This window comes from Stomoxys calcitrans, chromosome 1 (assembly GCF_963082655.1).
Source record: "Stomoxys calcitrans chromosome 1, idStoCalc2.1, whole genome shotgun sequence".
Classification (NCBI taxonomy): Eukaryota; Metazoa; Arthropoda; class Insecta; order Diptera; family Muscidae; genus Stomoxys; species Stomoxys calcitrans.
The window spans coordinates 74,114,295-74,141,931 of NC_081552.1; the positions used below are offsets into that span (position 1 = coordinate 74,114,295).

At 41.4% G+C, this 27,637-nt stretch overlaps 1 protein-coding gene across 11 annotated transcripts in view; it reads right to left on the bottom strand.

Moving 5' to 3' along the window:
* Window positions 1-27,637, bottom strand: part of LOC106092346 (rab11 family-interacting protein 4B) — a 416,788-nt gene that overhangs the window by 1,611 nt on the left and 387,540 nt on the right. For 8 of the 11 annotated variants that reach the window (XM_059370577.1, XM_059370581.1, XM_059370596.1 and 5 more), the window contains 4 exons: window positions 19,437-19,571; window positions 18,919-19,372; window positions 18,727-18,854; window positions 12,147-12,185 (listed from right to left, as the gene is read on the bottom strand). In XM_059370577.1, coding sequence (XP_059226560.1) covers window positions 12,147-12,185; window positions 18,727-18,854; window positions 18,919-19,372; window positions 19,437-19,571 — 756 coding nt within the window. Of the gene's footprint in view, window positions 1-12,146; window positions 12,186-18,726; window positions 18,855-18,918; window positions 19,373-19,436; window positions 19,572-22,461; window positions 22,859-27,637 lie in introns of those variants that run through there. The other 3 variants (XM_013259179.2, XM_013259181.2, XM_013259178.2) reach the window with 3 other exon arrangements.

Below are 27,637 nucleotides of genomic sequence, written 5' to 3' on the forward strand. Positions count from 1 at the left end.
GTTCAGCCATCTCGTTGAGAGATCTGCGACAGTCGAGGGTGGTTTTGGAATTCATAAATACGTTCTCCAGGGACTTGATAGCTGCTTGGCTGTCTGAGAAGATATTTATACCAGTCGTCGTTATGACATTATATCATAAACACTCCAACACTTCTTGAATTGCAAGGATCCGCTTGATACACACTTCAGTAGCAACTTCTTCTTGATATGATCAGTTCTAGTTCTTCAGAGTACACTCCCAACTGGTAGTTCAGTTTAGGACTATCCGTATAGATGTGGATGTGGTACAGCACTTTTTATCAAAAAGCGACGAGGGCAAACTGTAATCCACATTGACATTGTATCAAGGATAACTCAATGTCCGTACCCGCTACACGATCAAAGAGATAGATCCCTTAGCCTCACAGTAGTTGTCGCAGCAAATTGTTTAGCATTAAATTCAGTGACCTAGATGATGTCGTCCTCAGTGCTGCTGTGATGCAAAATCAAGTCACCCCTAGGGTCAGGCTGAGTATTGAACAAAAGGTAGACTTTTGAAGCATCGTCCACCAGACTACAACACCATATAGCAATATTGGTATGACCACTGCAGTATACGCCCAGTGCATGACACGGTTTAAATAACTTTTTCCAATGGACAAGGGTTGCCTTTCATGCCAATTTCAAAATGTTGGATTGTAAGTTTACTTTCCTGACCAGCAAAACACCCAGTTATTTTTGGCTATCATTAAATGGAACATTCTTTCCTCCTAAGGGGACAGACAGATGCCACTGTAAGCAACTTGTATCTCCTGCTGAAAAGAACAACTTTTCTTACAAATATCCTTCTAAAATAATTTGAATAATTCTATTCTACTGTGAAGCGGCTGAGCCTAATCTAACCACGACATACACCGTTTAAATCTGAGAAGTATGGAGCCCGGTAAGCTGTCTGCACGCTGAACGGTCGACTGATGACGACAATTCATTTGAGATTTCTCTAACTTATTCTTATTTAATAATGCAATTATTTTGGGAAATCCTAAACTGAATAAGATTTTCTTTGGAAAGACATTGATCCAGTCTGGATGCCTGACTGAATAAAGTTTATTCAGCCCGGCTGAATAAGTTTTTCTATAAAAAAAACTTTAATTCAGCCTGGCTGAATAAGGTTCTCTATAAAAATACCCTTAATTTAGCCTGGCAGAATAAGGGTTTATATTGGAAAACTTTAATTCAGCTTGGCTGAATAAGGTTTTCTAAAGGAAAACTTTAATTCCGCCTGGCTGAATAAGGGTTTTATAGTTCAGTTGTCAGTTTCATTATTTCTTGTTGATACTTATACCCTGTATCAACAAGAAATAATAAAACTGGCAACCCCCTATGACGGCCTATGGAGTCAAAAAATGGTTTATGGTTAGAGCATGCTCCGTCTTAGGAGCAACAAATGCTGAGGCAACTTATAGAATTGGCTGGGGTATTAACGACTTCATTGGAGACATTGACTACGCGAATGATATATGACACTTTGCGCGCAAAGGCTATGTTGATGAATGTAGGAACAACACATTTTATACCGCTTACTAAAAACGGTCATTTAATGAAAGGTATTCGGTAGTAGATTATGAATATGGTCAGGAAGAAGAAATATGCTTTAAATTTGTTGATATCTGAAGGGGGCGGACCTTCCGACCCAAAATCAGAAGTGGGACGATAAAGACAATATGGATATCAAATGAAAGCTATTAAAAAAGTAGAATACGAATATGGTATGAAAATTGGGTCCAAGTACCCAGGAAGTCTTCCTAACCCCAAAATGTATAAAAACAGACAAATTGGTCTTCCATATCAATATGGGGCTTAAATGCAAGGTATTCGGGAGTAGATTACAAATCTGGCATACAAAATCAGATCGAAGTGTAGGGGGTCACCCCACTCCCAAAAACTCCCCAAATGGGCATATGAGCCATCATGAATATATGGGACTCGGTTTGTTTGTTTGCTCCGTAGAATCAAAAAAAAAAAGGAGACATAGGTTATATAATTTTAAGATATAGGATGGTGGCTGACTCTCCCCCTTACACCAAAAACGCCACCCAAATCCAAAAGAGGACAGATGGGCACTATATGGGTATCCAATGAAAGGTATTGGAGATTGAAAAATGAAAATCTTGGACCCAAAATATTACATTTTGGGTCCAAGTACCAAGCGGCCAGCCCCAACTCAAAAACTCCTCTAAACAGAAATATTCGATGTTCCTATTAATTTGGGACTCAAATGAAAAGTATCCATATGGCATAAAAAATTAGGTCCAAGTAATGGGAGGTCACCTCATCCCCATATACCCCCAAATGGGCATATCAGCCGACCATGGCTATATAGGGTTCAAATGAAAGATATTTTGGGAGTAGATTAAAAATATGACATTAAAACTTGCGTTCAAGTCAAGGTGGTTCTCTTCCTCCTAAAAATACGTCGAATAGATTAATTGACCCATTATGGCAATATGGGACTCAAATGAAAGGTATTTGAGAGTAGAAAACAAATTTGATATCCAATTTTGGGGGTACGCCCTAAATCACACCTTAAACTGAACTTTGTTTCCGACTATACCAATATGGAGCATATTTGAGTCGAAATGTTTCCCCTAAAAAGCACTTCTTATTACCCTAATTTTACAAATACCAGATCTCGGAGATTGGTAATGCGATTAGATCAAAATTTTTTGCACTCTAAAAAGCAGAGCGGGCCCTGTCTAGCTAATCACATATAAAACAAAAGTCTGAACCTTCAAAAGTGGTGTGAAATCTATTTTATTATATGGCTGCAGAAGTTGGAGCTTGACACCAGTGACTACCCGCAAAATCCAGTTTTTGTAAGTTGCTGCCTACGAAAAGCCATTCGAATTATCTGGCCAAACCGTATTTAAAATGACGAATTGCAAATAAGAACAAATACCACCCCAGTCGATCAAGAAATCCGGAAGATTTGAATTTGGTCATATCCTACGCCGACCGCGCGATGATATTGCGAGAAATGTCTTAGACTGGAAGCCGCAAGAATAGCGAAGAAGGGGGCACCCTAGAAACACATGGATGCGCTACTAAAAGAGAGTTGGAGTCAAGCCATATATCGTGGAATCAAGCCAAGGCTTTGGGCAACGATAGGGTTATATGAAGAGAGCTTCCAATTGCAAATAAAGGACATATGGGCAGATCCCAGAAATAGTTTACCACCCACCAAATTTTGAAATAAATCCAAGTGAAGTTTTTTGTTAACACAATGTTAGCGAAGTTATTAAATTTTATACATCTATAAAAAATCTGAACTTTGATGATATTTAATATAGAAATCATATCCAAAATCTACCCTACCTTGGGTCCCTTAGAATTAACATTAACATATTTTATGTGTTTTATGTGTTTATGTTACAGTTAGGTAAACGTAGATGGACCAAACTTATTAAATATTTTCATCCTCTTAATAGTAATCAGTTTTAGTAAAAAATAAAAAAGTTTATTCTATTAGAAACCTAAATATTAGACATGCAAAGTCAGGGCCTTGCATTGTAGCGTGGTTTACAAAAAAGCCTTTTTTAATTTTATTTTACAAATCCTATATTGTTCGACATGTAAACAAAATAAGCAAATTTTACAATACACTAAAAGAAAAAACTATAGCTAAATATTTTCTGTAGCGTGCGTCACGGTTTGTCCTGTCACCAACATTTCAATTTTATAAGTATTTTATTATTTTCTTTTCACCAGTACCAACTTTAAAAACAATTTTAATATTATGGACGAAACTAGCGGGGTGCCAGGAGGGGCTAAAATTTGGTTTCGATATCGTTATAACCCAAAACAGCCATTTGAATTGTGGAATTGTGGCTATGACAGAATATTTGTTGCACTAGCCGAATGTAGAATAGCGTTCCAAGCGCCTCGATATTCTACGGTCATTCTAAAATCTCTGACACCAAGTTTCGAGGTGTCTCCCACCACTTGATCTCTCCATCGGGCTTTTGGTCTTCCCGGTTTGCGTGCACCACCGTGTTTGCCTTTAAAAGACTTCTTTGCTGGAGCTTCCTCATCCATTCCAACAACATGACCTAGCCAACGCAGCCGTTGTATTTTGATGCGTGTAACTATGCTATCGTCGTCATACAGCTTGTGGTTCATATGTCGCCTATATTCTCCGTTAACGCAAACTGGTCCATATATTTTACGAAGAATCTTTCTCTCAAATACTCCAAGCACTGCCTCATCTGCTTTCACAAGTACCCATGCTTCAGAACCATATAATAGCACGGGTAGTATCAGTGTCTTGTATAGTTTAATCTTCGTCTGTCGAGAGGTGGCCTTGTTTCTAAACTGCTTACTTAGTCCAAAGTAGCATCCGTTTGCCAGTATTATTCTTCGCTTAATCCCAAAACTGGTGTCATTCGTTTCGGTTACGGCGGTGCCAAGGTAGATAAAGTTACTGACAGTCTCAAAGTTGTGGTTCCCAACTTTCTCCATATTCTTTATCTGCTCGGTTGTGCAAGGCTTTTGGGAGTTGAAACTATACATTTCGTCTTATCTCCATTTACTGCCTGACCCATTTTGACTGACTCTCTTTCGGTTCCTTTAAAGGCTGCAGTTACCACTTCCGGTGACCGACCTATGATATCGATGTCGTCTATGATATCGATGTCGTCTATGATATCGATGTCTATTCACATCTGCATCTCGTATAATCTTCTCCAACAGGATATTAAAGAGATCACACGATAGGCTGTCTCCTTGTCTGAAACCTCGTTTGGTATTAAATGGTTCGGAGAGATTCTTTCCTATTTTTACTAAGGAACGCGTATCAGCAAGTGTCATCCTGCAGAGTCTTATTAATTTTGCAGGGATACCAAACTCAGACATGGCTTGAAATACCTTTGAACGTAAAGGAGTATCGAAGGCGGCTTTGTAGTCAACAAAGAGATGGTAGGTGTTGATTTGTTATTCTCGGGTCTTTTCCAGGATTTAGCGCAGTGGTAGGTGTTGATTTGTTATTCTCGGGGCTTTTCTAGTATTTGGCGCAGTGTGAATATCCTATCCTCTTCGCCAACAACGGTGGACACTAGCAGTGGGGTAAAATTTTCTTTCCATATCCTCAGCATGTTACCTGTGTCAGTTACCAGATTTCCTTCTTTGTCTCTGCAGGAGGATGTGCCTGCACCCAAGCCATCGGTTTGATGTTTAATTCTTTGGTAGAATTTCCGGACTTCATTCTGACTCCTGTACATCTCAATTTACTCACACTCACGTCTTTGCATTTCCTTTTTCTTTCTGCGGAATAGACGTTTCTCCTCTCTCCTTTTCTCCCGATACCTCGCCTTTATCTGGCGCGTTACTACTGATTGCAGGGTTGCTCTATATCCCGCCTTCTTGGCTTCAGTGGCATCTCGACACTCTTTGTCGTATCAAGTACGGATTCCGCTGCATTTTCCATGGAGTGGGCAATAGTTTGCCACTGCGCCATTATATCATCGAAACAAGGAGTGCTTTCATCAAGCAGTTGGGTCAGTCGAGTGGAGTATGCCGCTGCCATTTGTTGTGTTTGCAGCTTTTCAATGTCCACCTTCCGTGCAGTGTCTGATCGCACTTTCCTCGCCATGTTCAAACGGGTGCGAACCTTTGCTGCAACAAGGTAATGATCCGAATCTATATTCGCTCCACGGATTGATCGTACATCTAATACGCTGGAGGAATGCCTTCCATCTATCACAACGTGATCAATTTCATTCCTCGTGTTTTGATCGGATGATAGCCATGTGGCTTTGTGAATATTTTTATGTTGAAATCTGGTGCTATTAACTACCATGTTTTTTGCCGCGGCGAAATCTATCAGCCTCAACCCATGACTGGACGTTATCTCGTGGAGACTAAAGTTTCTGACTGTTGGACCAAAAATGTCTTCCTTCCTTATCTTAGCATTAAAATCTCCAAAAACGATTGTAATATCATGGGCGGGGCAGCGGTCATATTCTCTCTCTAGGCGCACGTAGAAAATATTCTTGGTCTGCTCGTCTTTGTCTTCCGTCGGGGCATGGGCACAAATAAGGCTGAAGTTGAAGAATTTGGCCTTTATGCGTCTCATCCCCCAGAGTAAAGCTGGAGACAAGGTGTTTCAGTCTCCGACTAACCACAAATCCATAGCCATATTCATGCCTCGTGTTATGGCAGCTATAGTATAGTTCGTCACCTTTCCATCGCACTTCCTGTAAGGCGGAAGTGCCTTATACTTCTCTAATACGTCCGCCAGCGCGTATTCTGAACGTTCTCTATGAAGAGTGCGGACATTTCAGGTGCAGATCCGCAAATCATGGTCCTTTTTTCGTTTGCGTGGGTCGTCAACGTTGGGGGGGGGGTCCGTTTTTACTATTCTTTTGTTTCTCATAGTAGTTCTCATAGTTTTCCGGGGGCGGGTTACTGGCCCAGCGCCCCAACCGCATGGCTTTTGTGGGATTGCACGTGTATACCTCGTTGTGGCGAGCCACTTGCTCCAAGATTCGACGCTCACCCCCAGCCGCCCCTAACCTGGGAACAGACGCTGATGTTGGCCATTGGTTTTTTGGAGGCACCAAAAACTCGCCTTATCATCTCGAGTATCATTGGCACTAAGTATTAGATTAAGAGCCACTGCCACTTGACTCCTCACTGAGACTCTCCTAAAACTACTCCGCATAAAAACGAAGCTTTCCACCATCCGCAACCTGTGGACGCGCCCGGTAACTTTCAGCTAAGCTTCCCGTGGTAACGAAGGACACCACACAAGACGGAGCTCAAAGTTCCAGTCTGTGTGGTGCTCATAGTTACCCCGTGCCGGCCGGGACCCGTAAACAATACGCCCCGAAAAAGTCCACAGATAAATGTAACTGCCATATAAGTAAATATTGATTTTCTTCCTTTTAAGCCTATAAATGTCTCAATTTTTACCTAGTTTGGCTGTATTTCAAATTTCAATTTTGTATTCAAAGCACGTTGGTGCCCCCAAAATTAAATAGAGCTCCCATACGAGCCAATACGAGTATCCGTTTTTGCTTCTAAATCTCTCTTAAATGTTATTAATAAACGATAACACACATTATTCCGTTGAAAAAAAAATACAACTCCTTTTCATTATAAGCTAGTGGGACAATGCAGCGTTCATCACGTTGCGTGCGTCACATAGGGTTCAAAACTTTAAAGTTGTCGTTTGGTCATCTCTAAATCATAGAATATCAATTTTGAGGTTAACTACGCAACATTCGCCGGAAATGACCAAATTTTACACTAACCTCGAATGACACGTCAATTTTTTGTAGCGTGCGTCACATAACTGTATGACCATTTTTTCGAAAATGGCGTAAATATTCAGCGTTCGCCGCGCAGGATTCACCCATATATTGTAAACCCGGATCCTTTTCAAAATAATTTGAATAACTCTGGCTTAGGGAAGATATAGCTCTATCTTAATATTACTATTTGTAGATAGCCCGTTCATATTCTGTCGATTAAGTTGACTGGAAACACATATCAATTATTCACGCCATTCATTTACTGCGGGTGTTATGGCTGCCTTAGAATGCGATAATCGATGACACAACAACTGCGGTGTACTGTTACATAATTGCTTATACTTGTTTGTGGGCGCATTGATTCCTAGCCACCTTCCATGAGGGTGACGGTTCATCCCTGAATATAGAGCCGGCCGCTGTGAGATACTAATGCAATTATGATTACGACAAACCCCTGCGTAGGATAACCAGAGTTGCTCCGCCCCATTTGAGATCCGGATGGTATTTTTAGGCAATATACGTATCTTTCGAGACTGGACCCTCCCTGATCACTGTCATGCATGCAACAAAGGCCTCCATAACATCAATCATCTATTGATACGCTCAGCAAAACAGTATAATCTAACTAATCGCTATGAAACGCTACAATAGAAGCAAGCACTAGAGATGAAGACTACAACAAACTCGGAATAACCTTAGGATATAACAATTTGCATGCTTACAGCAATCGTGGTTACAACATACCCTACAACATTCCGACATTCAATTACCTTAAACTTCTTATCACTTTCGATGACCTATTGGGAACTATGTTTAAGGTCTTTAAGCCGGTCGCCAAAAAAAAATTGGGTAATCAACAATGAAACTTTGGTGACTTTGTATTCGGCAAACCTGCTAATGTCCTCTTGCGATCATATTCAATAGAGTCATTCAAATAGGCACTTTTGGTCCCAATCACTCTCCTTTTTTTCGTCATGGGAGAGGCACATCATGGAGTGCCTTCCCCGCACGCTTCTGGTCCGTGCCGGGATTGAAAGGAACCCCGGTCCCTGGTTCTGTCGGTTTTCCAGACCCGCCTCCATCATCGGTCGGTGTCGGTGAGGTTTAACCGGTGCATGGAGTGGGTACATTTCCGATCTTGCCCTGGCCTTACATCACTATGGGAGTATAGTCATATGTTGCAAGGTGCTGTGCGAACATAGCAGTGGGTCACAAGCGTCGTCGTCGTCGCCTTCTGCGTCCTTGTCGTCGGACTAGGTGACTCCCCCGACCTTACCCGTGCAACAATATACGCAACAGCAGCATCCCAGCCCAAATATTGCAAGGCCAGTGCCGGGAAGTGTATCATTATTCCAATTGAATTGCAACGGTTCCCGCGGCAAGAACATATCGGTTGCAGCGATCCAGAAGACAAAGCTGCCCAACACCTTCAGCTTGCACAGTTGTCACGGATACAAGGTGCTTCGTAGGGATCGCTCAACAAATGGAGGTGGGGGATTGGCGTTCGTGGTACACCATTCCGTGCAATATAGACCCATCGCGTCTACGCCTGGCGCTAGTGACCCCTACATGGAGTTCATGGGGATAGCAGTCGGGTCCGGTACTGCCGAGATAGAGCTATACAATGTGTACATACCGCCGGTTGGTAGCTGTGTCCCAATTAATGGCCAAGCTGACAAACCCGACACAAGTGGGCTATTGTCTGGCAATAATCGTCTCGTTCTAGGGGACTTTAATGAGGATCAGATTTCATGGCATTCTTCCCTAGGTAACGACCAGCGGGGCATAGCTTTGGTAGAGCAGACTAAAGGCTCCATGTTTTGCACGGTGAATGAGAATGCCCCCCACTAGGATTACAAGAAGGTGTAGTAGCTCGCCAGACATTTCCATTGCATCCCCTGATCTCCTGAGTGACGTATACTGGCAAGCCGTCATCTCTTTTGGGTCAGACCACGTCCTCACAATTCTCACCATCAACCGACCACCCGACTTCATAACCTCTGAGCGCCGGACGTTTGTCAATCAGAAGGAGGCCAATTGGGCTGCCTTCAGAGAGTGTACCAATCGGCGCTTCAGTAAACTGACATCCCCCCTCGGATGTGCTAGTGCCGAAAGGAAATTCCGAGACATAATTAACGCAGCAACCGCTCGCTTTATACCAGCCGGTCAACTACCCCAAGTGCGGTCTAATTTCCTGGCCCAGACAGTGGTATTCGCAGACGACCGTGATGGGATTTGTTGTACGGACCCCACTAATTGTGGTTAGAACACTTGGAGCAATGTTACTCTCGAACCAGATTGGCCAGATTGTTCAACCGTCAATTTATTGTGCATCCCGAGAGTGATGGTCGCCGTGGTCGCCGAGTCGATGGACAGCCATCACAATTTACCGGGGGTGAGGTTACGAATGTTATCTGTGGAGCCAAATCATCCAAGGCTTTGGGCCCCGACGGAATCTCTACACTAATGCTGAAGAATCTGGATTTACCTGAAGTTGAGTACTTTACTCACTGTCATCAACCTGATTTTAAACACTCTTATAGTTGCCGATGTCTGAAAAATGGGCAGAGTAATCCTACTATTGAAGCCTGGAAAGGACCCGGATTTGGGGGAGTCGTACAGACCAATCTCCCTTCTTTCACCAGTAGAAAAGACGCTTGAGGTATTACTCCTCTCGAGCCTCGTAGGAAAATTTCCATTCGCCGAGCATCAACATGGATTCCGAAGACTGTATAGCACAACAACTGCTTTGCATGCCATCACCGCATACATTTGCCGTGGCTTCAATCAGCCCAGACCATGTGATAGGACGGTCCTCGTGGCACTGGACCTATTGAAGGCATTCAACACGGTCAGCCATGCCAAACTATTTGTGGACATCGCCAACACGTCCCTCGAGCCAGGCCTGAAACGCTGGGTGGCGAATTATCTGTGTAGTCGCCAGCCATTTGTGGAATTTAGGGATAAAAAGTCGAAGCACCGCAGAGTGAAACAGGGAGTTCCCCAAGGTAGGATGATATCTCCGGTACTGTTTAACCTCTACCTATCCTTTATTCCACCCCCCTCCAGACGGCATGAAGATCGTATCATATGCGGACGATTGTACGATCATGGCAACATACCCCCCACCCATTGTTGACATCTGCGATAGATTGAACGTCTACCTCAACGAACTTGCCTAATATTTCTATCTGTCACCAAATCTTCAGCCACATTGTTCACTACAAATACGTGTGAGGTGAATGACGAGATGACTGTGATGGTCGTCACATTTGACAGCTCTTACACATTCTCACCACATGCCACAGCAATTTGCGATAAAGTCAAAGGTAGAAACAAGGTCTTCAAATCACTTGCCGGCAGGACTTGAGGTGCAGTTAAGGAAACCTTGTTGACCACGTACAACACAATTGGGCGGTCTGTGGTGGGTTGTGCAGCGTCAGCTTTTTGACACGCAGTGGAATAATATTCGCATCTGTCAGAATGCTGCCCTCCGAACTGCGATGGAATGTCTCCTCAGTTCTTATGTGGACCGCCTCCATCACGAGACAAAGATCATACCAGGGCGAAGACATAACTACATGCTGTCTAAGTAATATCTTTTAGACTGTTATACCAGAGACCATACAAATCGTCATCTTGTGGATAGATATCCACCGAGCAGAAGCCTTATGGTAGATCTACATGATCTAGAGCGTGAGGTTCAGCGCTACAAGAGAGAACCTCTAGATCAGGCGACATATCAAGCAGATCTAGGCAGCATTCATGCAGACACGGTAGCAGATGCAGTTAATACCTACCGGGTAAATTTAATCCTTGGAGAACAACCGCCTCGCACTGCACCTGAAGAAATTGACCCTCCCCGACAAACCAGAGTCAATTACGGTCCGGCACATGCAGCCGCCTTAACTTCTATAGAGTAAGGTTTGATGCCGATGTGCAAGATATCGTCACTGTTTTAACAGCTACAACAACAACAACCAACAGTATTCAAGCAAGACAAGACTGCATACAAGTTGTAATATACTAATGGGAAATGGGACAGGTGCCAAACCTGTCACGGGATAGGTCCTCTTGTGGTAGGGGCCGGTCCCAGTTCTCGTCCCATTACATGGAAAAAACTTATCTCTTTCATAAAGGTTTCCACCATTCTAACACCGTGGGATAGGTCCTGGGACAGTTCGAAAAGAATGAGTATACTTTGCAAGTATTTTTGGGGGGAGATAACATTAGTTAGCAAATATGTTTAACGGATAAACAATTTTTAACAATAATTGAGTGAAAATTAATTAGGAATCATAGGTTATGGCAATTGAAACTTTTCATTCCCTGTAGGATATGTCCTGTGACAGGAAACTAATTCTCCAGTTTAGGACCGATATATTTAGGGCAATTGACCACACATTTCCCGTAGGGATCCTTCAACAAAGTAACAGGTTTTATAAGTATCCGATACCATAAATAAACATAGTAAATGTAATGCAAACACTTCTTTGTTTTCTAAAGGTTTATGCATCAGCTTTTGGGTATGTCGAAACTGATGGTTCTGGAATTATGATTTTTTAACCTTATACTAATACCACATGTGTTGACCAAGCTTTAAGCTGTCATAAATATTTTCTTCGTTTAATGATATAAATTCCCAATTTATAAACCAAACCCTTAAATTATTAATGAATTATATTTCTTTCCAGGTTAGTTACTAAACAAAAGAAATGTATAAGATGAAATGTTTTAGAGTTTATGTTCAATGGGGGAGGGGGATAATGAGGCCATGAATTGTTTTAGTCCTTAGCCAAACAAAAAAAAAAACACACACACATATATATAGAGAATAAATGTTTCTAAAATTATTACCTGACTTAAGGAGGCTAATGTGGTTGAATCCACAGAATCCTGGAATTTTTCCATAAAATGTAAAAGAGAAAAGAAAGAAAACACAAAAATGAAAGTTACGTATGGAAAACAAAACTCACAAAAAGCAACATGAACAGAGTGAACAATGCTTTCAAAGCTTTAAGCTGTAACCACATTGCAGCCCTTAGTCAAGTTATTGATTTTATAGTGGGCTTATAGGTTAAGAGACCTCTAAAGCATGCGGAAACATTTTCTAAGACTAGAAACAATCAGAGCAAACAAAATTAGCATAAACAAAACGTGCTGGTACAAACTTAATATTTTTTTTTTTATGAGCAATATTTTTATTTTAAATTTCCAATTTTAGAAAAACAGCTTTCACTTTAAACGCTTGCAACCATGAAGACGGTGTGGGTGAATTACAATAGTTGAAGAAGTCATGCATATGCCATTTGAAAGTGCTCTTAATTATGATTATGGATCTATGGGATTTGAGGAAAATGTAACTTGCATTTAAGATGTAAAAGAGAGTAGAAAGATGCTATTAGATATCCAAACAGATGGATGCGATGGCAATGGCATAAGAAAGAACCCAAAGATTTTATAGAAGGATGGGTGATCCCGATCGCAGCAAGTATTTGAATACGTGCACATATGGTCTGTAGATGAAACTTTAAGCAGACTTAAAGTTTGGAACAAACATTTTTGAACTTTAGCTGAAATGTTCATAAATTTCTGTGAGGGGATAATCGCAACAAAAAACTGTTTTTGGTGTCAGCACTAGGAACCAAGGTGGCACTTTCCATGGAAGCAATATAAAAACAAGTAAGAGCGTGCTAAGTTCGGCCGGGCCAAATCTTATATACCCTCCACAAAGAATCGCATTTCAGGCAATCAAATAATATTGAATAAGAACTGTAATGCTGTTGGAGCTATATCAAGTTATAGTCCGATTCGGTTCATTCGGATAAGAATTGCGCCTTGTAGGGGCTCAAGAAGCAAAATTAGGAGATGGGTTTATATGGCAGCTGTATCAAGCTATTGATCGATTCAGACCATATGGGACACGTATGTTACAGGTCATGAGAGAAACCGTTGTACAAAATCGAAGCTGCCAAATCGAATGAGAATTGCGCCCTCGAGAGGCTCAAGAAGTCAAGATCTCAGATCGGTTTATATGGCAGTTATATCAGGTTGTGTACCGATTTGCGCCATACTTAGCACAGTTATTGGAAGTCATAACAAAACACCTCATGCAAAATTTCAGCCAAATCGGATGAGAATTGAGTGCTCTATTGGTTCAAGAAGTCAAGATCCAAGATCGGTTTATATGAGAGCTATACCAGATTATGAACCGATTTGAATCATACTCAACACAGTTGTTGGAAGTGATACCAAAACACTACATGCAAAATTCAGTTAAATCACACTAGAATTGCGCCCTCTAGAGGCTCAAGAAGTCAAGATCTCAGATCGGTTTGTATGGCAGCTATATCAGGTTATGTACCGATTTGCGCCATACTTAGCACAGTTATTGGAAGTCATAATAAAACACCTCATGCAAAATAGGACGAGAATTGCGCTCTCTAGAGGCTCAAGAAGTCAAGGCCCAAGATCGGTTTTATGGGCCGATTTCGCCCATTTACAATCCCAACCGACCTACACTAATAAAAAGAATGTGTGTAAAATTTCACGCAGCTAGCTTTACTCCTTAGAAAGTTAGCGTGCTTTCGACAGACAGACGGACGGACGGACATGGCTAGATCGTCTTAAAATGACATGACGATCAAGAATATATATACTTTATGGGGTCTCAGACGCAAATTTCGAGGTGTTACAAACAGAATGACGAAATTAGTATACCCCCATCCTATGGTGGAGGATATAAAAATGATTTAAGAGATAGTAAGTTCAAGATTTTTGCCGAAATAAGAGCAATTGTTTTATTGGCTATGAGAAACTTTGACAAAAAGTGCATGGAATTTAAAACACGCGTGAATGGCAGAGGCCTGGCTATCACTCTGCGAACGCTTTGAAATTATTTTAAAGGTCAAGGTCAAAAATAATTTTTTGGTTGTTGATAAAATCGGGCCTCACTTTGCTTTCGTTGCCTTAAATTGGAGTACAATTTTATATAGGAAATATCATTTTATACTATTCGAAACCACCGTAGCTCAGAGAATAACATGACGGTGAACGCTTGGGTGCCAATACCAGCAAGAACAAGAGAAAACATTTCAACGGTGGTAATCCCCTCCTAGTGCTGGCGACACACCTTAGGTTATCAGCCGTGTATACTTCTCATGTGGGTCGCTTTGCGGCAAGTCGTTCAGACACACGGCAATAAAAAGGAGGTCCTTATCATTGAGCTCAAACTTGTAACGAATTGCACTCATTGATATGCGAGAAGTATCCCCCATGTTGCTAAATGGAATGGGAAAGTGAATCTATGTTTCACCATTGCTGTTATAAATGAAAAGGGAGTAAATATTATGATCATGAATGTAATCAAAACAAGAAATATATGCACCCTCCACGAGTATGTCCTAAAAAAGATAAATCTTGGGATCTGGCGATCTATATTTTAAAGTAGGCCACAAGACTTTTTGTCTTCTTGTGCAGGAATAGCAAATAAATAAAAATATAAGAAGGCACTAATATACAACGGTTCAAAAATGTAGCCTTCACGAGTGAATGTGCGGCAAGAGACTAATAATAGAAAAGTAATACAATTTGTTGTGGCAATAAAACATGGTAATTTGCAGCACCATATTTCAACTGCGTGATAGGCACAAAACCACAAAGTACCGCCGAAAACCATATGTGTCATTATTAAGCTGTCAATGCAAAAATTTAAACGAAATATTTTTTTGCCGTTTTATGGGCTTCAACCGCGTCTCATGCACTGGGTATATACTGTAGTTGTCAGACCTATAACGCAGTATGGTGTTGTGGTCTGGTGGACGATTCTTCAAAAGTCCATCTACTGTTTAGTACTCAGCCGGATCCAAAGGATGGCTTGTTTAAGCATAACAGCGACACTGAGGATGACACCATCTGGTGCATTGAGTTTTATGCTACACCAAATGCCTCTGGATATCGTGGGAAGAGAAATTGCTGCGACCACTGCTGTGAGGCTAACGGTGCTTTCCCTTTGATCATGCGGCGCCTACGAACACGGTATTATCCTTGATGCAATGCCTGATATGCCAGTTAATGTGCAACACTATTCCTGACAGAACCCAAGCACGGGATAGCTGTGAGCACCACACAGGCTAGAACATTGAGGTCCGATCTGTGTGGTGTACATTGCTGTCACGAGAAGCTTAGCTGCGAGCTACCGGGCGCGTCCACAAGTTGCGGATAGTGGAATGCTCCATACGGAGTAGCTGCAACGGCAGTCGCGGACAATCAGCGGTATCGAGCGGAGAGTCTCAGTGACAGGCCGAGCGGCACCGGCTCTTGCACAAATACTGAGTGCCTATGGTGCTCGATATGACAAGGTGAGGTTTTGGGGCCTTAAGTAACCAATGGCCACCCTGTTCCCGCGGCGATCGGTTCTTTGGGCCGGAACGAGTTTGCTCATCTACAGGAGCTTGACGAGGATCGCCACCTCCACAAAAATGTGGCTACAACAACAACAACAATATCCCTGGTATTAGAAGTTATATAGTAGTCTATATACAGATGGTCCCAACTAAGCGAGCAGGTGTGATTTGGGGTGTACTCTGAAGAACTTGGAATGGTCATATCTAAGCCGTTACCCGGCCACTGCAGTGCATATCAAAGGGAAATCCTTGCAATTAAAGAAGTGGTAGAACGGTTAAGATGTAATGTCATAACGACGATTGGCATATATATCTTCTCAGACAACCATTAGAAATATCCCAGGGAAATTAAGAGCGGGCGAGACTAGGAACTTCTTTGAGAACTTGTCTGATTTAGCGGATGTGAACATTGCTATAAAGATATAAAGCCGTGCTGAGGCGCTGTCGGTTGTTGGGGCGATGATAACGGAGAAGAAGATAATCCGACCGATTAATTCGTTTAAGCCATACAAGTCGACTGGACCGGATGAAATATCGCCTGACATGCTGCAAAGAGCGGAACCGTTTGCCATGAGGCTTCCATGGGAGGGGTTTTTAGGGCTTTCGTATTGATTGGCTTTGTGCCGACTGAGTGGCGGGAGGTGAGAGTCGTTCACATTATCAAGGTGTGGAAACCGAGTTACTCCCGGCCGAAAGATATTAGGCCGATCAGTCTGACGTCTTTTATCTGGGAAGACAATTGAGTGACTGTTGGATACGTAAATCAGGGATCTTCTTGACCCATTGGTCAGTTGATAATGCACTCCACGACGTGATGAGTTACATAGAGGAGTGCTTGGAGACGGGGACTTCACTTAGGCGGCTTTCTTGGATATGGAATGGTCGTTGGGGTCCATTCGTCATTCTATGGTTGACATGGGGTCCCCCCTCGTCTGGTGAACTGGATTGATGTTATGCTCAAAGGCTGATTTATAAATGCATCACTGACTGAGGATGCCGTGAGGAAGATTTTGAAAAGGGGGACAATGGAGGGGGCGGGGGATAAATTCGTCCTCTTCTAGCTCTTGGTTATCAAGGGATCCGGGCGTACGTGGAGTGCGCGGCGTAAAACACTGCTCTCAGACTGAGGGTGTTAGGAACATGGCGCTCTTTAGATTTCGGGCACTCGTTTCTTCTACGAAAGGCCGCTGGCGTGGGACGTCTCCATCACATTGGCGACCCGACGAACTATTGTATGTACCGGGCGGATTTTTCTTCGAAGGCGACCTGGAGGTTGTCTTTCCGGGGGAGAGGGCTTTGGTCTGGGGGCAACCCGCCATACTGGGACTGGGATATGATCGTGAGCCAGGAGAGGCGGCCCTTTCAGTCTGTCGGAATTTATGTGGGCAGTCAAGCAACGCTGGCTGCAGGTCACGTAAGGTCATCGCTTGACGGGAGATGCAAGGAACGTCAGATTATGCCGGGTTCCGCGTCATCAAGGGGTGACGGGGAACGAACTGGCAAGGTTTGGAGCGCAGATGGACTCTGGCAGTGCGACGCCTATGGTGAACCCCCTCTATGTTGATTGTTTTGGATGGTAGATTCCTATTATGACGAATGTGCTGACTCGGCGTGGGCTAGCCTTGCAGGATTGGGGTTCTCCGGAACGAGGACGCGATTTTTCTCGAGCAGCGTAACCTTGGATTGTTGGTGGGCGTCGTACACATCAATGCTAGATCGCTGACATGGCGATGAGATTGGGAAAATGAGGATTTCTACAGGATCTGTGGGGTTGGGGAAGAATCTAAAACGGTTAATCATCTGCTGAGCCTGAGCCGCGCGCTGACGGGGAGAAGGCATAGGATTATGAGTGAATTCCTCTTCTCTTCACTGACCTCTCTGAAGTCTTTCTACCCCCGAGTCATTTTGGATCTCTGCAAGGGTCTAAGATGGCTGACGGAGCGGTATTCTAGTCGTTGCGACTTATTTTGATCTCTTTGCCGGCTTTTCATTTATATTTTTTTAATGGCTTTCGTCTCTCTCTCTCTCTCTCTCTCTCTACTCTCCTATTTAATTTATTTCTAAGACGAACACAGTGATCAGAGTGTGAAGTGTTTGCCTACTGCGTGTCCTTTCACCTCACTCAATCTCATAAATGGAGTGGTATGCATTAATGCTGTCATTTTGTTAACTGTATTGGGCCTCGTTTTGCTTAGTTATTGAATCAATAAATTAAATTAAAAAATTACAAAGTCATCTGCCAACAATTTGGCAGATATGGAGGCTATACCAAATCTGAATTTATGGTTACCATATTTGGCACAAAGACCACCATAACGCGTACTGTCAAATTTCATCGAATGCCAAGTGCGCATTCTGTGCCCCCACAGCTGCATCAAATTACAACCGATATGCCTATGTAAAAAACAACTAGTCGCAACAAGATCGTATCTAGATCGCCAAATCTTCTTAATTTCATTTGACGATCAGAAATATGTATTGTTTATGGAGTCGCAAATTAATATTTCGATATTTTGCAAACGAATTGAGAAAGTAGACATTGTCGTGGTGGGTATAAATATAGACAACAACAAAAAGGACTTTCAAACATAGTATAGCGCCATCTACCGGAGAGTGGGGGGATGTTAACAGGAGTGCTAAGGACTAACTAGTAAAAACTGATCATAAATAAACAAGTGAATTTAACAAGATCAATTACAGTTTAGAGAGCAGATTCATGTAATCAAATAAAGCAAAATGAGGGTGCATTTTGTTTGCAAAGCTGGTGATATCAGTTTCGAAATGCAATTAGAGCATATTTTAAGTTATTCAAAAAGCAAACTAAAATACTAGCAAAACTTATGAAGGCATTTTAAAAAAATGGATTAAAAGCTCCTCCTTTTATAGAAGCAAATGGTGCAAAAACAAAGTGCGAGCGGAAAAGTGAGCGGCGAGCGGAAAAGTGAACACACAAAACAATAAAAGTGCTTAAGTAAATCTTTCGAAATCGTGCTTAATGCATCTCAGGTAGCTTTCAACAGTTAAACATTTACCTGTGCTTGTGACATTTCTTCCAATTCTTGAGCCAAACTATTCAGGGTGCCATTCAGAAGATGGCGACCTTCTTCAACACCGCGGGTTAACACAGCCGCCTGCAGTTCTTCATTCTGTTCCTCCAGACCTGGGGGGAGATTTATAGAGGGATGTTGAAAGCTTTCCTTCTTTAAAAAAATTGCGGTACTTACTTTTATTCCTTTGCCTCATCTCCTCCAATTCCTGATGCAACTCTTCCAGTCTTATAGCCTCAGGTGAGGTGGTGGGCATGGCAGGTCCAGTTTCCGCTCTCAAACGTTCCAATTCTTTGCTCAACTCCAACATTAACTCCTCCGAAGTTTTCTTATCCTGCTCATATTTACGCTCCTTTTGCATAGCCTCATCGATTTCTTGTTGCATGGCGACAATTTGATCACGGGCCAATTCCAGTTTCTCCTCGGTACGATGCAAATCACTTGCTTGCTTATCACAGAGCACGCGCAGACGTTGGTTTTCTTCGCGCAAAGCATTTGCCTCAATTTCAATGGTTTTGATTTTAATTTGGCAATTTTCATTTTGCAAAGAGGCCTCACGTTCGACGCGAGCTAATAATTCACGATGGCGTTTTTGTTCTTCAGCTAAACGTTCTTCGGCACGCAGTTCAGACTGTAAGTGGGGGGAAGGAAGTCTAAGTTTGCTAAACGTTAAAATGTAAATTCGAACACTTTACCTCTCGAAATTGCTCCTCGAGCATGTGATACCGGGCTTGCAGTACAGCATATTCGGTCTTTGTGCGTGTGGTGCGATCTTCCGCTATTACCTGAGTGTCAGCCAAATCTGTGACCTGTCTTTGCAGTAATTCCAACTGTAATGATAATGCAAAGAGAAACAAATAGAAAATTACTAAACTGAAGAACACTGCAAAAAAAACGCATTCTAACTTTAAAGATTTTATTCATAGATAAAGAACCAAATGGAATTTGTCAATTGTTATCCAACCACGTACCACTACAGGCTGTGAACACAGTCTGGCTAGGGTGAGGTCTCAATATGTCAAAACATGACAGTGCACAGTGCACAAAACGGCGAATCTAGCGCGTCATAATTAAAATTTCACAATAGAGAAATAGTTATGTATTTTCGATGTTTCAAACCACTGACTTGTTATTTTATGTGCTCCTTAAACTAGCTGTGGACAGCATTACGGTTGGAAATTTTCAAATAGTGGCACAAAAAGTGACATTTGTAAAAAAATTGCATTTTTTTTTTTTTTGAAATGTTTCACAGAAAATGGCACATTATTTAGTTTTTATTAGAAAACAAAAAAACCTTCTGCTTTTTACATTAACAACATCGGTCAATCCGACTCTTAGACTCCCACCACCGTAAATCAATCCTAGGTTTACGGTCGAGACTTTTTGGAACCAAAAAGCCAAATTCAAATATGGACGGACGAACGGACTTCACAAAATCGATCTACGAAAAAATTGTTTTCATGAATTGTGACTTCTTTGTTTACTCATAAACAGCAACATAATTTTCTACTTTTTTTTTGCTTTTGTCTAATATCATATTTTTTCATTTAATGGAGTAGATCCATTTTTGTCCAAATTTTTCCACCCTGAAATCTTATTTTATTGTTTATGTTGATCGTTTTTAAAAGACTGAAGGTAAAATCAGCTGCAATATTTTAATATATATGCAATTTAAGCTACAATACCAAGCGAACTCTGCTTATAATATGGCACAACCAAAAGATGATTTTTCAAAAACTTTAGGCTATAATTGATGAAACCAAATCTAGTGATAATCAACGCTATGATATAAATTAAAATATATATATGAGTGTTTGACATAAAATTTGAGGAAATATGGAAGAATTCAACCGAGTTTTATAGATTTTCGCAGATCAATAAACAGCGATATAAATGATGACCTAGATTTAATTGCACCGGACAGTTTCAAAAAAGTTGGAGGCAAGAAAAAGAGTTATAATCATGTTCTTATCGCCACCAGTTTCAAAAATTATCCGCAATAATTGAAGAACATTCGACAAACGAGCTTATGGTGGTAACAAAGGCAAGACTCTATAAAGAAGAAAAGAATAATACATCTAATGTGGTCTCGTTGTTGTTAGTTAAGGTATATTGAAGTTGTTAACACATATCCAAGCTGAGGTGTTGCCAATTGCTAAGAAAAAGTGTTATCCGAGTGATAGTAACAGAAGTCTACGGCGAAGTAGATATTGAAAGCATGTAGATCACATTGCATCTGCAATCATAGAATGATATCCCCAAATTTGTAAAAAAAAAAATATATATGTATAAACTCGTGGAAAGGGGGAGAATTAAGTCACAGTCTACAGATAGGGTTGCGGCGGACTAGTGACCATCCCACTTATCGACAAAACTACAGTGATCACGAAAATCAAACGATAGATGTTCAAAATTTGTTTATTGGCCAAATTGAAGAAATTTGTCGATGGGTCTAACGCAACTTGTCCCAAAATTCAGTGAAATCGGACAATAAATACGCTTTTTTATGGGTCCAAGACCTTAAATCGAGAGTTCGGTTTATATGGCAGCTATGTACAAATCTGGACCGATCTAGGCTAAATTGAAGAAGGAAGTCGAAGGGCCTAACACAACGCACTGTAAGAAATTTTGGCTAAATCGGGCAACTAATGCGCCTTTTATCGGCTCAACACCTTAAATCAAGAGATCGGTCTATATGGCAGCTATATCCAAATCTGAACCGATCTAGGCGAAATGGAGGAAGGTTATCGACTGGCATGACACAACTCACTGTCCCAAATTTCAGAAAAATCGGACTATAAATGTGGCTTTTATAGGCCTAAGATCGGATCGGTCTATATGGGGGCTATATTAAGATATAGTCCAATAGTCCGAAAAAAAAGTCTGTGCAAAGTTTCAGCTCAGTATCTCAATTTTTAAAGACTGTAGCGTGATTTCAACTCACAGACGGACGGACATGGCTAGATCGCCTTAGATTTTTACGTTGATCAAGAATATATGTAGGGTCGGAAATGGATATTTCGATGTTTTGCAAACGGAATTACAAAATGAATATGCCCCCATCCTTCAGTGGTGAGTGGTGGTAAAAAGACTTGAAAGATAATAATGATGTCTAAATTTAACTTCCAACGAGGTATTGAGGAAGTGCCTTTTTAAAAACCACTTTAGCCACAACTTAAAAACAACAACTCGATCTGGCAAATTTTTACCTTCATGATAAAAACAACAACTCGATCTGGCAAATTTTCACCTTCATGAAAGCTGGCGTAGCACTAAGCATTCCCGCCAAATGTCAGCTATCTAGCTTTTATGGGTTTCAAGATATTAATTTTATACAGCTGAATTAGCCATTTCGTCCACTGTGCAGTGGTTCAAATCCCAACGGATGAAAAGGAATTCTCACCATCCCATGGCGAAACATCGGAGAGAGCAGCGCCGTAGCTTTCTCATCTGAATAAATAATGGGAATGGGTTTGAAAGAGCATCATGCCTTACAACAGAGTTAACACACCATAACCTTGGCTTATTCTTACTATAATTGCCTGAATGAAAATCATCAGGTGAATGGTGATTCCAAAACAAACGTATCGGTTAAAGGAGACACAGACACTTGGTTCCTTACAAATGCTGCGCCACGGACCTCTTTTAAGGGATTTTTTTTTTTTTAATAAATAGTTCTTAATATTTAGTAAAAATATACATATTTTTTTCAATACTAACACAATTATTTTTCAAAAATAAAATATCTTTTAGCACTTCATCCACAACACTGTCCGCCATTGGGTTTTTCACAAACATTGGTTCGTTCGAATGTAATGCAAAGGAACACTACGGTATGATTTGAAACTCAATGCTGCTGCTTCTGGTGATGGTTTCCTCTACGAAGATTGCCAGGCGTTGGGACATTATCAGCGCGAAGTAATAAAATCATGTTGTTATATTTGTTGTTGTTTTTTGTATACTTTTCTTTTATTATTTTTTTCCCCGATTTTAGCGTACAATATTACATTCGATTTTATCTACAACGTCGTCCGTTTTCTAAATACATTTTCAGTCAAACAACTGCAGCTACTGACTGATTAACGATGATGACGAAGATGGCAAAAACTATTACCACTGAAGTGTGATATGGCGATGGCGATGTCGATGTCGATGTCGATGATGTTGATGGTGAGTGATGTTGAAGGCGTTAATTGCCCATATTTTGCATATCTTCCTACTATTTATTATTATTTTTTTTTTTGTTTTGTTTCAATATTTTGTGGTTACTCGCATTTGTCTTGTTACTGTGGAGTGAGTCTTCTCTATTCCAGGCACACAAAATTAATAATTTGATGTTATTAATATGGTGTAGAAAACAAATGTTTAACTTGGCGCGCTTCATAAATTGAATTAATCACAATCGTTAGAGTGTTTTCTTTGGGGCTTAGCTCATTGACTTTAAGCGTTTCGTTCTGTAATGAAGTTCGTTGGCGTACGTACGTATGGTGTACTCAGTGTTTTCGAATATAATACACGGCCTTTCCATGTGTTACTCTCTGTATGGCTCTCTGTGTGGTGATAAGAAGAAAGTCATATACAGGGTTCGTAAGAGTATGATAAGAAATTTATTAAATAAGAGAAAAATGTGGCAGGAAGTTTACAACATTTTCATTAACAAAATTTTCACAGAAGAACAAAGAGGAACAAGTTAAGGTGAGTAACAAACAAAATTACGAGTATGGGGAGTCGGTGGAGACGGCACCACATGAAGTGATAAGAATGATCGAGATGAGTCTCAAACAGAAGGAGTACACGATGGCTGCCTTTTGCGATATTTAGGCGCCTTTAATAACGTGGAGATAGATCGACCCGATAGTCGCCGGATTGAACCACAGGGGGATCTTACCGAGTTTCTCCTCGTGAACGGAAGAAATGCTTCGCGGCGGGTTTATTAATACGAACTTGGAAAAAAGTGTGGTCCGAAGGCGATTGACAAGGGGAACGCCTCAAGGAAGGGTATTCTCGCCAATTCTCTGGGATAAACGAAGTCTTATCGGATATCAACGGAGATGAACCCAACGAAGACGCAGCTGGTGCTCTTCACTCGGAAATGTAATAAGATACTGCATTTCAGACTTCCGTCTCTGCACTTGTCAAGAGTGAAATACATAGGCCTAGTCCTCTATTCGAAATTGTCCTGGTTAAGGAATACGGAGGAAAGGCGCCTTCTATGCCTTTAGAAGGATGTTTGGTAGGAAGTGGGAAGTTCGCCCGAACTACAATAGATGTATGGGGTCTTTCAATATGAGCGTTACAAGTTTTCTTTAAATAAAACAAAAACGGTTTTGGATATTAATGAAATTCTGTATTCCTCTGAAAATGCGTTCGATGCATGGCCACCACGGGCACGCTTACAGCAGTCCAGACGCTGAACCCAATTCTCGACGGGTTTCAAGCACAAATTGGCCGATACTCCTGCAATTTCGCGTTCGATATCCGTACGAAGTTCATCAATCGTCGCTGGCTTGTTGACGTGGACTTGACGTAGCCCCAAAGAAATAGTCTAACGATGTCCAATTGCACGATCGAGGCGGCCAATCGACTGGAGCATTTTGTGAGATAACATGTTCTCCAAAATTGGTTTCCAATAAATTGATTGTGACATTTACTGTGTGGCTTGTGGCGCCGTTCTTTTGGAACCGCATGTCCTCCAATTCCATATCATCCGACTGGGTCCAAAAATATTATGTTGGCATTGAACGGTAGCGATTCCAACTCACAGTAACGGGCCGGCCTTGATCATCACAGAAGAAGTACGGCCCAATGATGAAGCCGGCCAATAAACCGCACTAAACATGGAGAACGTGTGGATTGCTGTCTGACCAATAACGCATAATTTGCTTATTGGTGAAGCCATTCAGCCAGAAATGAGCCTCATCGTAGCGTTCTCAACGTTGAGGCCACTGACTCCAAATTGCGGTAGTAAATTTTAATAATTTCCATCATGAAATGGCAAACCTTATGGAAAGGAAATGGTAAAAGAGCGTCAAAAATATGGCATTTGTTTGCTGTCCCTATCTGTGCTGACATATGGCGCATATGGTATAATGGAAGGCTGTGGAGAAGAGTTCACGGATCTAAAAACATCGAAAGGTGGACAAGCTGGCCTATATCTGGATCACGAAACCGTTAAAATCCACACCGCAGGCGAGTCTGGGCGGGATGCTGAATTTACAACCTGTTGAGGAATACATTCATGAGTGTGCCGTGAGTGTGGTGGAGCTTAGTCTGAGGAAACTCGGCATGCTGAGAGAAGCGGACACTGCCACTGTTGAGAAAAGTAGGCTCAGGATGTTCTTAGACTACCTGTCGCCGAGACCGATTCTTTCCCGGAATGGAGGATTGGGAGGCGGATGCTGTGTTTGAGTTAGGGTGTTCAGACCTCGGTGTTCACTGACGACACCTGGACGAAGGAAGGGACGGGACTGTGGGCTTACTCGGAGACACTCGACTTTGGTATGACAATTAATCGGCCGGACGGGTCTACGTTCTTTCAGAAAGAGGATTGTGCCTTTACGTTGACCGCTAAGGAGTTCCGGAAGATGTACCTGCCACTGAGAATGTACGAGGACAGTATGGTGGCCCTCAAGTCTTTCAATTCAAGTTTGAGAGGAGAGGATCCTCCAAGGCAGGCAGACCTGTGGCCGGTCTTGCGCACGTGCTTTTTGTTGAACTACTGAACATTGTAAAGGAGATGTCCAGGGCGGTGGCGATGACGAGTTGGGAATTTGTGGATGAATGTTGGATCCTCAAGAAATTCTGCAACATTCGATATACCTAATACTAAATATCGATAATATCGCTTATTTCCTTCATCTATGTATATTTAAAACAAAAATGAGAAGTAACAATCTGGGCATCGGTTTATATAGAAGCAATATGAATGCATGGACCGAAAAAAACCAAATTTAATGAACTTGCAGATGTGTATCTAGGAAGTCTCGGCAGATATGTGGATAAAACGGGTTCCATTGAACGACGAGGAACGCGATGAAATCTTCACGCATGCGCAGATGAGGAACACCAATGCTTGATACTTGGCAAGTGAATAATTGTGTGAGTGTGGGCTTACGCTCCGGGGAAGCACTGCCGGGGTAGCGTGATTAATAGAAGTTTGCTCCATATTCTATTCCTTTCAACGGGTTCTCAGAGACACTGATGATATGTGGCCGAATAAATTGTTGACAGAAAAATAAGCTGAGTTGAGTTATTGCAATATCCTGCTATCAAGTTATAAGACATGTTGACTGCTATTGTTATGGTCGAGACACAGATGATGCATATCCAAGAAAATGTTTACTTTTACCATCTCTTCTTGTATAAAACAACTTTTTCATGTTCTCAATCCTTAGCAAGATCGTGTTCAGTTGTTTAAAGTTGCAGTTGTCAAGTTAAATGGTATGACAATTTTCAACGTGGCCGTGGAGACACTGAGTATGCCTGACTCAAAAAGTCGTTAATACAAAACTCGTTGGGAAAATTCAACAAAACCGTTTTGAATATTTGAAAACTGCAGTTGTTGCGCCAAATAATATATTGAAGTTCAATATGGTCATAGAGACACTGATGATGCCAGTCCAAAAAAGTCGATAATGTAAAGAAACGTCGTCGAAAATTCACAAAATCGTCTTGAATTATACCATGGTGCAGTTGCCAAGTCTAGCGGTATGATTACTTCTAAAGTGGTGGCAGACACACTGATGATGCCCGACCCAAAAAGTCGTTAATACAAATCTCGTTGGGAACATAAAAAACCCTTATTAGATTATGGAAAATTGCAGTTGTCGTAACAAATGGTATGTTAAGTTCCAATGTGGTTGTAGAGACAATGATGAAAGAGTCATTAATAAAAGGAAATGTGGGCAAAACTCCATAAAATAATTTGGGATTGTCGATAAGTGCTGCAACCAAATCAAATGTTATGCTTATTTGCAACGTAGTTGCAAAGACACTGATGACACTAACGAAAAAATTCGTTAATAAAAGAAAACGTTGGTAAAAATCCACAAAATCGTGTTGAGTTAATCAACTTGCAGTTGTCTTGTGAAATAGCATGCTGACTTTCAACATGTTCATAGAGACACAGATGATGCATGTTCGAAAAAATAGTTAATCCAAGACACTTTGGTAAAAATCATCAAGGACATGTGTGATTTAAGAGACAATCTGAAATCTGACTCACTTGGACACTTTAGTCCATTACAATACCACAGGAACAGAAGAGGTAATATACCTTCTTGTTCTTACTGTTGACAGATCGCTTTATTAAGCCTAATAACCTGTGGGTGTTCACACCCACGATTTCAGATAAGTCTACAAAGAAATTTAAGTTGAACTTCTTCTTCATACTGGTGCAGGAGAGGCACACAACAAATGATCTATTGTATCCTCTTTGTCGACTTTCTCACAGATGCTACAAAAACCGTTGCTTGCAACCTTTAGTCTACCAGCATGTTTTCCAATCAGACAGTGACCTGACATGACGGTCTGGGTGAGAGAGACTTCGGTTCTAGCTAACGACTTTTAGTGCATATTGGGTCACATAATTTTGCAGCGTTTACAGCCCCTATTTGTGTTCATCTGTAATCCGTTGTCTTTTGGGTCTTATTATGATGAATAACCTTACATGTTACCAGAGGCAAACCCAAACATTCCAGTTCCCCTGGAGTTTGTAAACAAGTTTCTAGTCTTGCAAGCTTGTGCGTGCTAAAATTTCCTGGATTACCTCAGTGGCCCTGTTAGCCATCTGATTGAATTAAGAAGTACGTGTTAAATTATTGAAAAATTCCGTTGTCGTGTTTAATGGTAAGCTGAATTTGAGCGTGATCCGGGAGACTCGTTGTGGTATCGCAAT